General features: G+C 38.4%; 1 protein-coding gene across 6 annotated transcripts in view; it reads right to left on the bottom strand.

Annotated features, from left to right (window-relative positions):
• LOC126413654 (protein transport protein Sec23A) overlaps window positions 1-16,748 on the bottom strand; it is a 120,510-nt gene that overhangs the window by 22,660 nt on the left and 81,102 nt on the right. For 2 of the 6 annotated variants that reach the window (XM_050083282.1, XM_050083285.1), the window contains 3 exons: window positions 15,335-15,490; window positions 15,187-15,252; window positions 12,431-12,454 (listed from right to left, as the gene is read on the bottom strand). In XM_050083282.1, coding sequence (XP_049939239.1) covers window positions 12,431-12,454; window positions 15,187-15,252; window positions 15,335-15,490 — 246 coding nt within the window. The remainder of the gene's footprint in view (window positions 1-12,430; window positions 12,455-15,186; window positions 15,253-15,334; window positions 15,491-16,748) is intronic. The other 4 variants (XM_050083283.1, XM_050083286.1, XM_050083284.1 and 1 more) reach the window with 2 other exon arrangements.

Here is a 16,748-nt window from a genome sequence, read left to right as displayed (position 1 = left end):
AGCATCATTAACAACTCACAATACTATTTGATTTAAAAGCACAGGTACCATCCGTATACAAGGAGTTGATTCAGCCTGCTTCCGATGCAGTATGCTTGCTCTCATAGTAACCGCTTTAGTGTTGTGCCACAAGCCAAACAGTCATCTGCTAACCACTGCCATGCACAGAGGGCTGCACAGAAGGGGCTCTTCACCGATTTAGTTATGTTCCAGCTATCCCGCCATAAACTCTCCATCCATAAGTAACATTCATCACATTAGTAAGTCTTCATACGTCTTAAACTAGGCATTCTGACTCAATCTGCTCTGCTTATTCATGGTTAGGCTCAGATCTCTGTTTTTGCAGTGGTAAATTTTGATTTCATCCAAGATGTCAGGTAACCGGCCTTTTTGAGTTCTGCCTAGGCTGCCCAAATTTTGATCAATATTCAAAACAGGGTCCTTAAAATTGTCATATGTGCCTCAAATATCGTTTTGTTTTGATAGTGTGTGCACACTTCCTGCATCTAGTTTCAAAGTTCCTGCCCATTTGCCCTGCGTATTATTTACTGCAGTATTGCACTTAATCCTATACACACCTGAAACCCAAAATTTATTCCTACTATTACAGACTTTTTGATGGAGCAAGAATTTTAGCCTACTTTTTGTTTTAAGCCTATTGTTACATTTGCTTTAAAAAAGTGTCTATCGATTTTGTCATAAGTATTTCTGTTGTAGGTAATAGGCACACATCTTTTGTTCTTGGTTTTTCCCACCTGTGATGTGACCTCTGTTTATTTGTTTTAGTTCTTCTTTTTTTATCTTATTACACATTTTTACCATGACTACTTGATTTACAATGTTCAGTTCTCTTCCAACTTGACAATGGCAGAACAACACTCTTAATGATCTCTACACTACCACATTAAAACACACATGAAGGATGGCACAGGTGCTTATTGATAACGATATCTGTACCTGTAGATTTCATAAGTATGGCAAATCCTTTCTTTCTATCTTTTGTTAGAGTTAAATCTAGGTAGCTTATATGATTTGTCTACCTCAAACTTCATAGTAAGCTTAATCTTCAGGTGTTGGGAACACAATTTTTATGCTAAGTTTTCAATGTCATTTTTGTCTCCCATGTATGATAAAAATGAAGCATCCACATGCTGGCCACAATTGATTTTTCCATTTAATATCAGGATTTACCTCGAAAAATTCGTTTTTCTGATTATTTCCAAAAATATCGGATAAGCCCCATTCAAGCTGTTACCAAATGCCAATCCATCATTCTATTGATAAATTTTTCAATTAAAAGTGAAATACTTGAAAGACTGTATTAGTTCCAACACTTCTACTAGCGCAGTTGCCATTTTTTCGTATGTGAGGTGATTGTATATTTTATGGGATGTTTGTATATAGAGTGGTAATTTGTAATAATGCTACTGATGCTCTCTGTGGTACGGACTACATCTTTGATTTCATCAGCAAGTTTATAACTGTTCTTAATAATACAAGATTGACGAGGTGTACCTCTGCTTCTTTGATTTATCATTTGGGCAACGTGTATTATTCATGATTAGATTTATAGATTTTTCCTCTTTACACAGCTTTATTTCACGAGAATATTTCTGGAATTCATGGGTTCATAACTATATGTCTAAGGTTTCTTATTGTTGAAACATGTTATCCATAATAACAACAACTTCTTGGTTTTCTCAATGTAGTCCATATCATGTATTACAATCACGTAATGCCCTTATCTGCCTTCTGTAATTCTAGCTTCTTATTTATATCCTTCAGTACTTGCAACTCTTTTTTGTTCTCATGAGTGGAGAGCAGTTCACTTAGGATTAACTTCCTTAATTTAAGTGCTGGGCTGATTTGTTCATATTTACTCATTGTCGCAATATCATACAATACTTTTACTTCTGGTGACAGTCTGTATGTAGAAATAGGGACATAATGAAAATTTATAGCACAATTAAGAGGAAAGAACTAAAACAAATAAGTGAAGGTCACATCACAGGTCAGGATAACAAGAAGTATGTGGCTGTGACAAACAATGGAAAGACTTCTGACAAAATTGATAAATGTTTCCTTAACAAAATGTAAAAATATTTCTTTGTACAAATAACATGCTAAATTTGTGGCTCCAACATAAAGTCTGTAAAAGTATGAATAAATTTTGGGATTCAGGTGTGCAATGATTAAATAAAATGACTGCAGTGACAGTGTACAGGGCAAATGGGGAGAAGCTTTGAAACTTGATTCAGGGACCATACTTATTGTCAAAACAGAACCATTTTTGAGGCACACAAAGAAACTTTTAAACACACTGTCAAATTTAGACCTCCCATACAGAACTCAAAAGGGTTCAACTGCTTGACATCTTGAAAGAACTCTAAATTTATCATTACAGAAAGCAAGATCCAAATCTAGTCCTGAATGAACAGAGAAAATTCAATAACAATGCGTATTTTAACATGCATGAAGAGTTACTTAGTTGGTGATTGTGCTTACAGACGTCAAGGTGATAGGGGGGAGGAAGGATAGAGGGAGTGGGGTGGGGCAGCTGGAACAAGTCTGAAATCAGTTAAGAAGCCCTCCCGCATACCCCTCTGCCCATGGTTATGGTTAGCAGATGACTGTTTGTCTCATCATTAAAGCAGTGACCACGAGAGTGAGCATATCGCAACGGAGGCAGGCCTGTGGCAATACAATGGATATGCATGCTATTCGTAATGAATTATATATTTTTTGTGACTTTTTGTAATGTTTTTACCCCTGAGTGACTACAAGTTTACTTACAAAACAACATTTTCATCAAACAAAAAAGTTATTTCTAATTCAGTATGCAAATGTATTTGTCATTTACATATGACAAATGTACCAGTTACCACCTGTTGGCAGTTGTCTCTCAGGTTTTATGAACAATGTGGATTCCACCAGACCACTATTCTATCCTGTGACATAGCATGTAAATTTTGCATGTAAGCTGTATGGATTACTTTTGTAACTGATACAGTTCGGTACAATTTGGTACATTTGATATCTAATGTTATGGCACAATGGCAGTGTAGTGTATCGTAGAGTAGATATTGATTAGTTATTTTACTTTTGCCTACAGATCTGAGGATGATTCCAGTGCATTGAAAGTCTTCATTTATAACATACTGAAGCAGTGGTGATGGACATTAAAGAAACAGTTTTTTCACCAAGTGATAATGGATGTTATCCACGGACAAAATGTCTATTTCTGCAAACACAACTACTGACAGGTTCTTATTAACTCTTCAATGGTTCATAGGTTGGCATGGCATTCCACACAATATCTACAGTGAAATGTCCAAATGTTTCCTGCAGTAACTGAGAGATAGCAGAACTATGGACAGCTTGTTATCTCTGCTGAAAGAACTAACCAGTTCATCACACAATGACATATCAAGTGTGACTTCATAGCACCACATGCATCTTGGTGGGGAGGACTGGGAGAATAGATAGTAGGCTCCACAAAATAAATTATCCTTAAATTGTTTGACTGCTGCAGCTTGGACAAGGCAGGCCTACAAAGAATACTCGTTAACACATAAGCTACCCCGTATCTGAGACCTACAACACAAATTGTGGATGAAATATTCAACCCATTGTACTTTACTGTTGGAGAAAAACTTATTACCCCAACCCACAAGGCCTGAGCAACCAAAGATAATGAACCTGGAATGGTAATTATAGTTTCAGCAGAAAATAACCATGGACTTTGGAAGTGATGTAAAGAGTACCTACTGTTCCTTCTGGTTCCATTCAATCACGAACACCTGCAGACCACTGAAGATCTGGAGTGGATACAGTGTTGTTCTACAAGTGAACATCCTTCCTTACCACATATTGAAGGAAACCATGGTAAAGGAGCTACGAACATAATGAGATGAACTACCCCGAACTGTCACCCTACTCATCCTCCAGTCGTAAAGAATGCTACTGGACCAGTATAGCTGGTCGTACCACTGCAGGTCAACCTGGATGGAGAGGCTTAGTCCCAATATGGCAATATTATGAAGAAGGGTAGAATGCTACTCCCCTCATAGAGGAGTCGCAGACAGACAGCAAAGAGATTGGTATACGTTTATGGTTTTGGCCAAAAGGCCTTCTACTAACACACTTGTTCCTGTGGGAATAAACTGTGACTGGATCAATACACTGGTTCAAGAGGGAACTGTTATTTTCTTTATGTAATTTGTAACCTACCAATGGTGACATGTTACATGTTTGAGCTGAACCTCTGCTCATAAGCCTTTATTCATCCTTCTAACTCTACCTCCTCTTCTTTGCACTTTCTGTCCCTAATTCAAAATTATCTCTTGTTGGCTTCATCTTACTCTTTGCTAAGTTATTTATTGTATATAATGTAAAAATAACAACGCTGCATATTTTAATGTGTCATACAGATTACTGCTCATTGTTACAAGGGTTCAAGTAATATTTCAATGAACAAAGTTATTTATTAAAATCAACTGGGTGACACATTAGTAAAAAGCCATTTACTGATATGTTTGCAGAATTTGAACTGGTAAACATACCACTCAACTTTCCAGTAGTATATCACAAGTTTCCATGTAACACGCTGTTCCAATTGTGCATTTGTGTTCGCAATAGCATTTTCAGTACTGATATCACTGAGTATTCCAGAATTGATAATGTCATGATTGGCATCTAAATAACTGTGCCACACTTTCTTTAATAATATGTGTCATGTTAAGAGTTACAATATTTCCTCTTACATAACAAAAAAAATAAATGAGGCACAGACACTAAATAATATGTCCCAAGTATTACATGTACAATTCAGACTTCCATAAAGCACTAACACCCGAATATGTGTTGTCTCATTCAGAACTGGTAGCATAATAATAAAATTAAGCAATAAAAGTAGAAACTATAGTTACAATTGAAAATGTATGAGAGATCAGAACTCTAACAAGAATTTCCACTTATTGCATGCAGGCCTTAACACCATTACGTTACCTGAGCGCAGCCCCAGGCCACATTCAAATTTCAAATTTCACCGTTGTTGATATTCTCACCTATCACTCCGATGGCACAGATAGCCTAACAGTTAAGATGACTGATAACAATGAGCAGAAAAGTCTGGATTCGAGTCCCAGTCTTGCACAAATTTTCAAGTGTCACTACAGATCCCTCAGACTACAGAAGCAGCATATGTTAATGGTTAGCATCGTACCATTTCATATCACTACATCTTCACTGGTTTCATCCCCATCAATCCACTCATCCGATGTTCGTGCATTTAATTAATTTGTTTAATATAATAGAGGGAAACATTCCACGTGGGAAAAATATATCTAAAAACAAAGATGATGTGACTTACCAAATGAAAGTGCTGGCAGGTCGATAGACCCACAAACAAACACAAACAGACACACAAAATTCAAGCTTTCACAACAAACTGTTGCCTCACCAGGAAAGAGGGAAGGAGAGGGAAAGACAAAAGGATGTGGGTTTTAAGGGAGAGGGTAAGGAGTCATTCCAATCCCGGGAGCGGAAAGACTTACCTTAGAGGGAAAAAAGGACGGGTATACACTCGCACACACACACATATCCATCCACACATATACAGACACAAGCAGACATATTTAAAGACAAAGAGTTTGGGCAGAGATGTCAGTCGAGGCGGAAGTGCAGAGGCAAAGATGTTGTTGAATGACAGGTGAGGTATGAGTGACGGCAACTTGAAATTAGCGGAGATTGAGGCCTGGTGGGTAAGGGGAAGAGAGGATATATTGAAGAGCAAGTTCCCATCTCCGGAGTTCGGATAGGTTGATGTTGGTGGCAAGTATCCAGATAACCCGAACGGTGTAACACTGTGCCAAGATGTGCTGGCCGTGCACCAAGGCATGTTTAGCCACAGGGTGATCCTCATTACCAACAAACACTGTCTGCCTGTGTCCATTCATGCGAATGGACAGTTTGTTGCTGGTCATTCCCACATAGAATGCATCACAGTGTAGGCAGGTCAGTTGGTAAATCACGTGGGTGATTTCACACGTAGCTCTGCCTTTGATCGTGTACGCCTTCCAGGTTACAGGACTGGAGTAGGTGGTGGTGGGAGGGTGCATGGGACAGGTTTTACACCGGGGGCGGTTACAAGGATAGGAGCCAGAGGGTAGGGAAGGTGGTTTGGGAAGTATCCAGATAACCCGAACGGTGTAACACTGTGCCAAGATGTGCTGGCCGCGCACCAAGGCATGTTTAGCCACAGGGTGATCCTCATTACCAACAAACACTGTCTGCCTGTGTCCATTCATGCGAATGGACAGTTTGTTGCTGGTCATTCCCACATAGAATGCATCACAGTGTAGGCAGGTCAGTTGGTAAATCACGTGGGTGATTTCACACGTGGCTCTGCCTTTGATCGTGTACGCCTTCCAGGTTACAGGACTGGAGTAGGTGGTGGTGGGAGGGTGCATGGGACAGGTTTTACACCGGGGGCGGTTACAAGGATAGGAGCCAGAGGGTAGGGAAGGTGGTTTGGGGATTTCATAGGGATGAACTAACAGGTTACGAAGGTTAGGTGGATGGCGGAAAGACACTCTTGGTGGAGTGGGGAGGATTTCATGAAGGATGGATCTCATTTCAGGGCAGGATTTGAGGAAGTCGTATCCCTGCTGGAGAGCCATATTCAGAGTCTGGTCCAGTCCCGGAAAGTATCCTGTCACAAGTGGGGCACTTTTGTGGTTCTTCTGTGGGAGGTTCTGGGTTTGAGGGGATGATGAAGTGGCTCTGGATATTTGCTTCTGTACCAGGTCGGGAGGGTAGTTACAGGATGCGAAAGCTGTTGTCAGGTTGTTGGTGTAATGGTTCAGGGATTCCGGACTCGAGCAGATTCATTTGCCACGAAGACCTAGGCTGTAGGGAAGGGACCGTTTGATGTGGAATGGGTGGCAGCTGTCATAATGGAGGTACTGTTGCTTGTTGGTGGGTTTGATGTGGACGGACGTGTGAAGCTGGCCATTGGACAGATGGAGGTCAACGTCAAGGAAAGTGGCGTGGGATTTGGAGTAGGACCAGGTGAATCTGATGTAACCAAAGGAGTTGAGGTTGGAGAGGAAATTCTGGAGTTCTTCTTCACTGTGAGTCCAGATCATGAAGACGTCATCAATAAATCTGTACCAAACTTTGGGTTGGCAGGCCTGGGTAACCAAGAAGGCTTCCTCTAGGCGACCCATGAATAGGTTGGCATACGAGGGGGGCATCCTGGTACCCATGGCTGTTCCCTTTAATTGTTGGTATGTCTGGCCTTCAAAAGTGAAGAAGTTGTGGGTCAGGATGAAGCTGGCAAACGAATCTGCTCCAGTCCGGAATCCCTGAACCATTACACCAACAACCTGACAACAGCTTTCGCATCCCGTAACTACCCTCCCGACCTGGTACAGAAGCAAATAACCAGAGCCACTTCATCATCCCCTCAAACCCAGAACCTCCCACAGAAGAACCACAAAAGTGCCCCACTTGTGACAGGATACTTTCCGGGACTGGACCAGACTCTGAATGTGGCTCTCCAGCAGGGATACGACTTCCTCAAATCCTGCCCTGAAATGAGATCCATCCTTCATGAAATCCTCCCCACTCCACCAAGAGTGTCTTTCCACCGTCCACCTAACCTTCGTAACCCGTTAGTTCATCCCTATGAAATCCCCAAACCATCTTCCCTACCCTCTGGCTCCTATCCTTGTAACCGCCCCCGGTGTAAAACCTGTCCCATGCACCCTCCCACCTCCACCTAATCCAGTCCTGTAACCCGGAAGGTGTACACGATCAAAGGCAGAGCCACGTGTGAAAGCACCCACGTGATTTACCAACTGACCTGCCTACACTGTGATGCATTCTATGTGGGAATGACCAGCAACAAACTGTCCAATCGCATGAATGGACACAGGCAGACAGTGTTTGTTGGTAATGAGGATCACTCTGTGGCTAAACATGCCTTGGTGCACAGCCAGCACATCTTGGCACAGTGTTACACCGTTCGGGTTATCTGGATACTTTCCACCAACACCAACCTATCCGAACTCCGGAGATGGGAACTTGCTCTTCAATATATCCTCTCTTCCCCTTACCCACCAGGCCTCAATCTCCGCTAATTTCAAGTTGCCGTCACTCATACCTCACCTGTCATTCAACAACATCTTTGCCTCTGCACTTCCGCTTCGACTGACATCTCTGCCCAAACTCTTTGTCTTTAAATATGTCTGCTTGTGTCTGTATATGTGTGGATGGATATGTGTGTGTGTGCGAGTGTATACCCGTCCTTTTTTCCCTCTAAGGTAAGTCTTTCCGCTCCCGGGATTGGAATGACTCCTTACCCTCTCCCTTAAAACCCACATCCTTTCGTCTTTCCCTCTCCTTCCCTCTTTCCTGATGAGGCAACAGTTTGTTGTGAAAGCTTGAATTTTGTGTGTATGTTTGTGTTTGTTTGTGGGTCTATCGACCTACCAGTGCTTTCGTTTGGTAAGTCACATCATCTTTGTTTTTAGATATAATTAATTTGTTTCATTTAAATAATAAGTAATTAGCTCCATTTTTATTCCATTTGCACTTAAGTCTTTCCAGCCATGGCATTTCAAATTTAAATTCAATATGAGAACAATGGCCAATTTTAATTTGTGCACTTCAAGGACAGTCTAAGACTGTCCCACTTTTACACATAGTGTACTGTCCAAAACCTTTGTTCAAAAGGAGCTCAACAACTGTCACATGGTTTGTAAGCAGTGTTCACCACCATCAATGGTTGCATATAATACAATGCTCAAAAATTGTTAAATATATTCTACAAAAAAAAAAGAGAGAGAGAGAGAGAGAGAGAGAGAGAGAGAGAGAGAGAGAACAGGCTTCTGAAGCTATGTACAGCATTGCCAAAACTTAAGTATGAGAAGGAAAAAAACAGATTAGAATGATCCTAACATACTGTATAAAGAAAAACAGTAGATGTTAGTAGAATTATTATGTTCAGTTCAATAACTAGCACTACTTTAGAAAGACAAGAAGAGAGCTACCACTCAAAAACAGCCTCAAATAATTCCCCAAAACTACAATGAAACAAGGTCCCACCATCACTGCGCATGACACAAATAATTCAGATTTCCATATTTGTTGGAGCATTCTAGTTCACTCATAATGTTCTGAGCATGAACCATGTGCCTCAGAAACACAGCTTTCTGGCTCCACTCTAAGTACAGCTTTTTGGAAGAAGTCCTCTCTGATATTTCATACTGAAAAGCTCCTCCTCAATATAACACACACACACACACACACACACACACACACACACACACACACACACAAATTGCAAGAAATAAACTACTTTATTAAGGACTATCAATATACAAAAATATCCTAAATGAAATTTTGTTTTATAAGTGGCAGCAGTATAGGGGTACACACACTGAACAATGTGGTTTAATTTTTATTTCCAGTTCATATAGTCTTCCTCATCACCATTTCCCAGCTCTAGTTTCCTGGGTATAGTTACATGCACTCACCATGTCCTGCTGTCTTCATAGATATTCTGTTCCTGGACATCTTCCCACTGGAAGTTCATTTCATTTCATGCTCTCTAGAAATCTCTCTCCTCCTCATCTGCTTTCACAGTATCTACTCAGCATTTTATGATCCTTCTATGTGGTCTTTCGGCTTGGATATTTATTCTGAAATATTTTCTGGCAGATCATTTTTCATCCATTCTTGTAATGTGCTCGTATCACTGCAGGCTATGTTTCTTTATTACACTAATAACAGGCACTTTGCTGCCAGCTATACTCTTGTTCACCTGATTTTTGGTCTTGTCCTTTCTAGCACTTTCGTTCATAGTTCTGATGAATCTCTTTTGTCACCCGAATTCTGCTGTAGCTTTTTTCAGTAGGGTACACGTCTCAACACTAAGTGAGAACTGGCATGAAGTATGGGTAAAAATTAGGTTCTTCGTATGTACTACTGACTATTTCCTGATTAATATTGTTGTTTTGGAAGTTAGGCTTCTCATGTATTTGAAATGGAAAACTGATTCTCATTTTGTATCTTTTAAATATAAGTTTGAGCCTGTTCCTTCCCTGTTTGATGGTAATTTCTATGGTCTAGGTGTTGCTTATCTTCAGTTCAAAAGTTTTAAACAAACTGTTCCATTCTGTCAGCTTTTTCTGCACCTCAGTTTCTGCTTTTCCCTGTAAAACATCATCTGTGAATACTAGGACACTCGGTTCACTGCTCATTTCATACATAGATTTTTCAATCTTGTCCCTTACTATTATGAACAGGAATGACGATGGGGCACTTCCTTGCTGGACAGCTCTCTTTGCCTAGAACCATTTCGACCGTCCACTACCTATCTGGACACAGCCACAGCAGTTCTGGTGTAACATCTTTAATTTTCCAATTAAACACTTTGGCACCTTGAGACGTTCCAAGCATTCCCAGAATTTGTTTCGAAGGAAACTATCATGGACTTTTTCAATGTCCAAAATTCAATGACAATATTCTTTCCATGTTCCCCAGAACTTTTCTATCAACATCAAGCCAGGTTAATGAATATTTCCTATTTTGTGTGTATCTTACTGATGGATCAGTCTCCATTTAGCAACATATCAAAATGTCTCTCCATTTCACCTCTGATTTCTTTCTCTGATCTTATTAAGCTTCCACTGTCTGTTTTTGAAGCAAGGACATTTACATACCATATTTGCACGAATTTTGACATGAGATTAAAGTAAAATGTAAATCTCAAATATATGCCACACTACTAAATTCAATTAGACAATACTTTGAACTGCATCTCATTCCCTCTCCTCTTCAACTTCTGTATAACTAAGAGTAAGAGTGACTTGTCACACATACACAGTTATGACCTGTTCCAATACTTCATAGCCCTTGTTATTATCATTTTTGTTAAGCATATTCTGTGGCTTGAGCTTCAGATAAAACAGCAATATACCTTCAATTATGAAGTACTGCCAACTGCCAAGACGTACATGATACAGGCATTAAATTATGTTGACAACTGCATATAACGATTGAGCTGTGCAGAGCATCAATGTTAGACTTTGTGATTTGGGACCATACGGAAATGAACAGTACGTAAAAGAAACATTTTGCCAATGGAATTTGAAGTTTCATATAGGTGAGTTCAGCTATTTACATCACGAAATAATCTGTCTGTTTTTCACGGAACTGTAACTGTGCAAAAATTGCCTCAAGCTTACAAAAGCGGTTTGACACCTTTTCAGTTTTATGTGATCCAACTACAACACAAAAGATTTTATTTGGATTCCCAAGTAGGGTATGCGGACCTAATGCCGGTCTACTCTGATATGCCAATCAGCATTACAGTAAACAATGTACAGGAACAAAGTGTGCAAATAAGTACATATGCTGCTGAAAAGCAGTGGTGCACAGTGGAGTGCGGAACATTATGGCTGATGGATAAAAACTGCCACTATTGTGGTTTTTAATCAGAAAACACTCCTCAAGGGAGAAATCTTCTCAGTTGGTATTTTTGTGAGAGCTCATGACTTTACACTGCACCACTTCAATGGTATTTATTTCAAAATACAATGCACGTGTATATGTCACTTTGAAATTGACAATCTATGATCTGAGGGTGAAAAATCTCGATTATTGGCTGCGTGCAATGATTTTTCAAGCCAAAATTTAGGGAAAAAATGCAGCCTATATTATCAAAAATATGGTATTCACATCTTTTATTCATCATTACTTTATATGGGAGCTTCCTATTTCCTCGAAAGTCTTCATCCATCCCTATAGTGAAGTCATTCCAGCAGTTCTCCTTTTATTACTTTATCTGGCATTTTGCACTCAGACTTTTGTTCTGGTATTCTTGTGATGGATTTTTTCCAGTTGGTACCCATAATTTGTAAAAAAAAAAAAAAAAAAAAAAAAAAAAAAAAAAAAAAAAAAAAAAAAAAAAACGAAACAAAGAAACCTTACTGTTAGCTGTATAATGGAGGCAGAAATGTTTCAACCAATGGGCAGATAATTTTCTCTAAGGTAGTGTGAACTTGACATCCAAGGCACTGAAAGTGACAAACATGAACACATTTTTCTGCTCTATTCTATGGGTGTCATGTGGAAATCATATGTGCACAAGACAAAAGAGAATTGTTTCTAGCAGCCAAACACAGTCAGGAACATTTCACTCTAATAGTGACAAATTCCACTTCTATCCACCTTACACTAACTAGGCATGAGATGGCACAAAAATTAACAGACATGTTAAGTGCAAGGATACTCTGATGGAGTTAAAGTTTAGCATTTATGAACAATTGTAAATGAGACCAAAAACTAGAATGCTCCAAATTCCCATAAATTCAGTGAGTTTCCCCAACACCAAATAATAATAATGAAAACGTGACTCTACCGCATTTGGGATCTGCGTCGCCTGCTGAGAATAAATAATACACTAGAATTACAATACTGATATTCAAGTCGAAATCTAGAAGTATCATACAAAATCCAAAACAAACTTAGTACAACAAAATAGCTACTATAGAAGTCTCCAAAATTTTACACGTATGAAATATAGAATTTACAAGCAAAATTATTCTGACTCAGTCATATTTCTATTACTTATCTAAGAGTCAGTCACCTAATACTTCTGATGTAGTTTATTACTTACAATTTACCAGCACATACCAGTATTTATTACATTTCTGCATTAGAAATTACGTCAAAATTTTAGCCTTTTGTTCAGGTAATACAATTTATTATCTTAAAAAGTAAAGATGGTAAATGTAAGTGAAGTAATAAACAATAAGAGTAAAGACTACATGTGACATTTCAAGGAAGGAATGCAAGGACTGGTACAAACAGAGGCCACATACTATAATGTCTTATTTGTTTTCAGTACGTATGTGATCCAGCACATGAATGATCAGTGTATCAAATAACAAAAGACAACAAATGGAAAAAGAGAAATTATTGCCAAGACTAAGAAGCCTGCAAGAAAGATCTTGCAGAATGCAGAAGGTACTGACACTGACTCACTTCTGCTAAGTCTTGTAAAATCAGAACTGAGGCTCAGAATAAAATAGAAAAAACCTGGAGACAAATCCCTGCATGGTTAGTACCCAAGCTGGCTGGAGAAATTTTATAATGACATATACCACACACATTGTGGCTTAAACACAGAAGAATGAGAACAGGGTCTGAAGCTCTAATAGTGGAAACACAAGATCATGCCTTGAGGGAAAAGAACTGTGAAAGAGTAATTATGAAACTCAGCGTCAAGATGATAGATGTCGACTTTGTAGAATACACTCTGAGACTACAGAGCACATACTATAAGATTACCCAATCTTGACAAAGAATGAATACCAAGAGCCACAATTAGGTGCATTCTTACCATTTTTGGCAAGTATGAGGAGCTCTAGGAGTACCAGATCACTCCAACGAACTGTATGATCACTCAGCTAAAGCTGTCACAGCATCTGGATGTAAAACAATTCTATATGTTCAACAAATACATATCAACTCAATGCTTGCAACTAACAAGCCTGATGTTGCACATCAGCCAGATAAAGAATTATGCCCCTGAACTGATGTCTTACAGCAATGTAATGGGAACATTAGTGATAAGGTGGCTAGCAAGAAACTGAAATACAAGGACCAGAGCATCAAGGTCAGCTGTTGTCAGCCCTGTCATCATTCATGCTCTGAAATCAATACCACATAGCTTGGAGAGCTGTCTAGAATCTGTGTATGTAATAAATATGGTGAAACACAAGACATTTAATGTGTAATGTATTGTAAAATGACTTAAAACACCATGCCTAATGCTCAGGAAAAGGTAGTAATCGGCAGCAGATAGACCTCATAGCCAATAATGTAACCTCTCATGTGAAAAGCGGATGATGATGATAGTAGTAATAATAATAATAATAATAATAATAATAAAAAAAATGATACATTCATAGACATAAAATTTGAAGTAAAATATGTGGGTGAAATATTGGTGGCCCTTTAAATTGAGAAGGGATTTACAGAGGAATGGGGTGTTGCCACACCTCTCCAATCTCATTCCAGATAAAATTATTACAGAACTGAAAAAAAGAACTAAAAGTGAAAAACAGAGGAATCCTATTAAAACCCAGACAAACAAAAGATGTTACAGTCACCTGTTTTGTTTAGATTATGGAAAGTGAAGGGAGTGTATGGTAGAACATGGGCATCTACACCTAAAGGTGCATGTCTACATACAAAACATTAAGACACTACCCACTGTCAAATATGGAGCTCTACATGTGAGCAGAACTTCAATCCATCTGACATCCCATCACATTGTCTAACGTACCAGCAGAAAATGGAGTCTAAAATTTTATGGACAGAGTCAGAGACTCCCAACATTGAGGATTACACAAAAATATCATGATATACATCAGAAAATTAAAGAGTATACAGTGGGTCAAACAAGTTAAAAACTGAAACCTCCTGGCAGATTAAAACTGTGTGCTGGAACGAGACTCAAACTTGGGACCTTTGCCTTTTGCTGGCATGTGTTCTACCAACTGAGCTACCCCAGTATGACTCACGACCTACCCTCTCAGATTCTATTCTGCCAGCATCTCGTCTCCTCATTCTGGAAACTTAAAAATTGCCTGAATGAAGCTCATATAAAAACAGTGTTAAGTTACAGATATGTACATTTTCAGTCAAAAGGTAAACTGTTGCTTAGTACAGCCAGGGATTTAGATTGTGAAGGGGCTAAAAAAAAAAAAAAAAAAAAAAAAAAAAAAAAAAAAAAAAAAAAAAAAAAAAATTTTTACAAATAAAAATAGTCCATGGACAGAAGATCATAAGACGAATCACAAAAGGGGTATGTGGTCCAGCAGGGTCTACATGCAAATGACAATAACATCCCTGAATATTCTCCTACATTGTTTAGCTGGAATAATTCTTAAAAACAAAAGGGAGCAAATACAATCACACCATATTTGCCCACACTGTATAGTCAGTACATTCCAATTACATACTGTGCTTAGTACAAATACTACTATTGTTTGAGACAGAACAGATTTTGTGTTATGGCAGTTACAGATTAAAGAAAATCAAATGAATGTAATAAGTTTTAAACTGCTGTACAACTAGAAAACAACACACAAAACTTTGATAACTTACCCCACCATATGCATACATGTTGTTGTGGGTCTGCGAGGGATTTACTTTTGATAGAAGAAATCTCGCCTGTAAAATACAATTTCTTTGGTAGTAAAAGAGTAACACAGTTTTGAAAGCTATAATAGTGTTCAAGTTTCATCCTATTTACCTGTGATCCACCCTGCTCTGTATCAATGTACCGAGGCATTGGGAAACGTGTCTGTAATATTTCTTGAGCATCATCAACAGGTGCCTGCAGAAGTTGTCGGAAATTTTCATACTCCGGCATGTCTTGGTAGCGCTGAGCCCGCCATTGTGCAATTGTCTGAAAAAAAGGTAGTTTCATCATAGTTACAAAGAAGTTTTACTCCCTTGAAGAAAACTTTGAATTTATATTTGCAAAGTTTCATAATCAGATTTTGCACGCATATTGAGGTAAAGGTACAGTGCCAAAACGTAATACAATGCTGTTTACTAACATCTGTTTCCACGCTTCTTTATAGCAGCAGTTTGGTATGGAAGAGTAGGCAAAATTATGTAAAACTTGCAGTATAGACCACATCTCTCTCTCTCTCAAAATTTGTTGCAAGAACACATGAATGCATTCGGACTTAACCACTTTGAAAAATCAGAAAATCAGTTATTAGACAGCACATGCTGGAAACTAAACATGTAATCAACAGAATAGAAAACAATCTGGTGGTAGTAGTACACAGTGAAGCCAATGGTAAGACCCTAGGCCTTTTAGAACAACTGGAAGTACACAGCCACAAAATCACAAAGCCTGAATTCATGTTAAATGAACAGACGGGTTTCACTAGCTACAGTTATTTTGGTAATTTTAAACACACATTTTAAATTTATTTCTTTACATGTGTCATTTTATTTAAATTTCAGATACACGACACTACACAATAAACATCTTGGGTCGGCTCATATTAAACTGCACCTGTGAAATGTTTTGAAATGTGCAAACAAGTGTATCTCTTGGGCGATATGATGTGTAATTACAGAACGGATAAATTAACGTCACCTGAAATTAGAATGTTCCTCCTGGATTTTCTGTAAATTTGCCATTGTTTCTCATCATATTTTCCGTCACAGTATTCGTGAATTACAAGACCTTGCATACTACCTTCTCACAACAGGAACACACATTTCTCATCATTTCACTCAAGCACAAACTAAATGTGGTATTTACCCAAGTGTAAGATTATTATTATTATTATTATTATTATTATATGACCCCTTTTATTGAGGAAGCTCCACGAGAAAAAATTATTTTTAATATGTTTTGACTAAGCAAAATTACAAACTGTTTAATTCAAAAAATATCTGCCTAAAAAGTTAATATTATACCTATTCTAGACTTCCTTATATTGCTTATCTACATTTTGATAATATAGTAAAACTTGATAAAAGTGGAACTAATTCGGAAATCTACCCAAATTGTACAATTATTTCAGTCTCAATATGTTCAAGACGCTTTTGTATGCTAATTTTTTGTAAAAAAATGCAATGTGCCTAATGTGGAAGCAGAATGCAAATTTTAAGACTTAATTAATAATTCACTGTATAATGTG

This window comes from Schistocerca serialis, chromosome 1, assembly GCF_023864345.2.
Source record: "Schistocerca serialis cubense isolate TAMUIC-IGC-003099 chromosome 1, iqSchSeri2.2, whole genome shotgun sequence".
Lineage (NCBI taxonomy): Eukaryota > Metazoa > Arthropoda > Insecta > Orthoptera > Acrididae > Schistocerca > Schistocerca serialis.
This window is presented reverse-complemented; position numbering and strand designations above follow the sequence as displayed.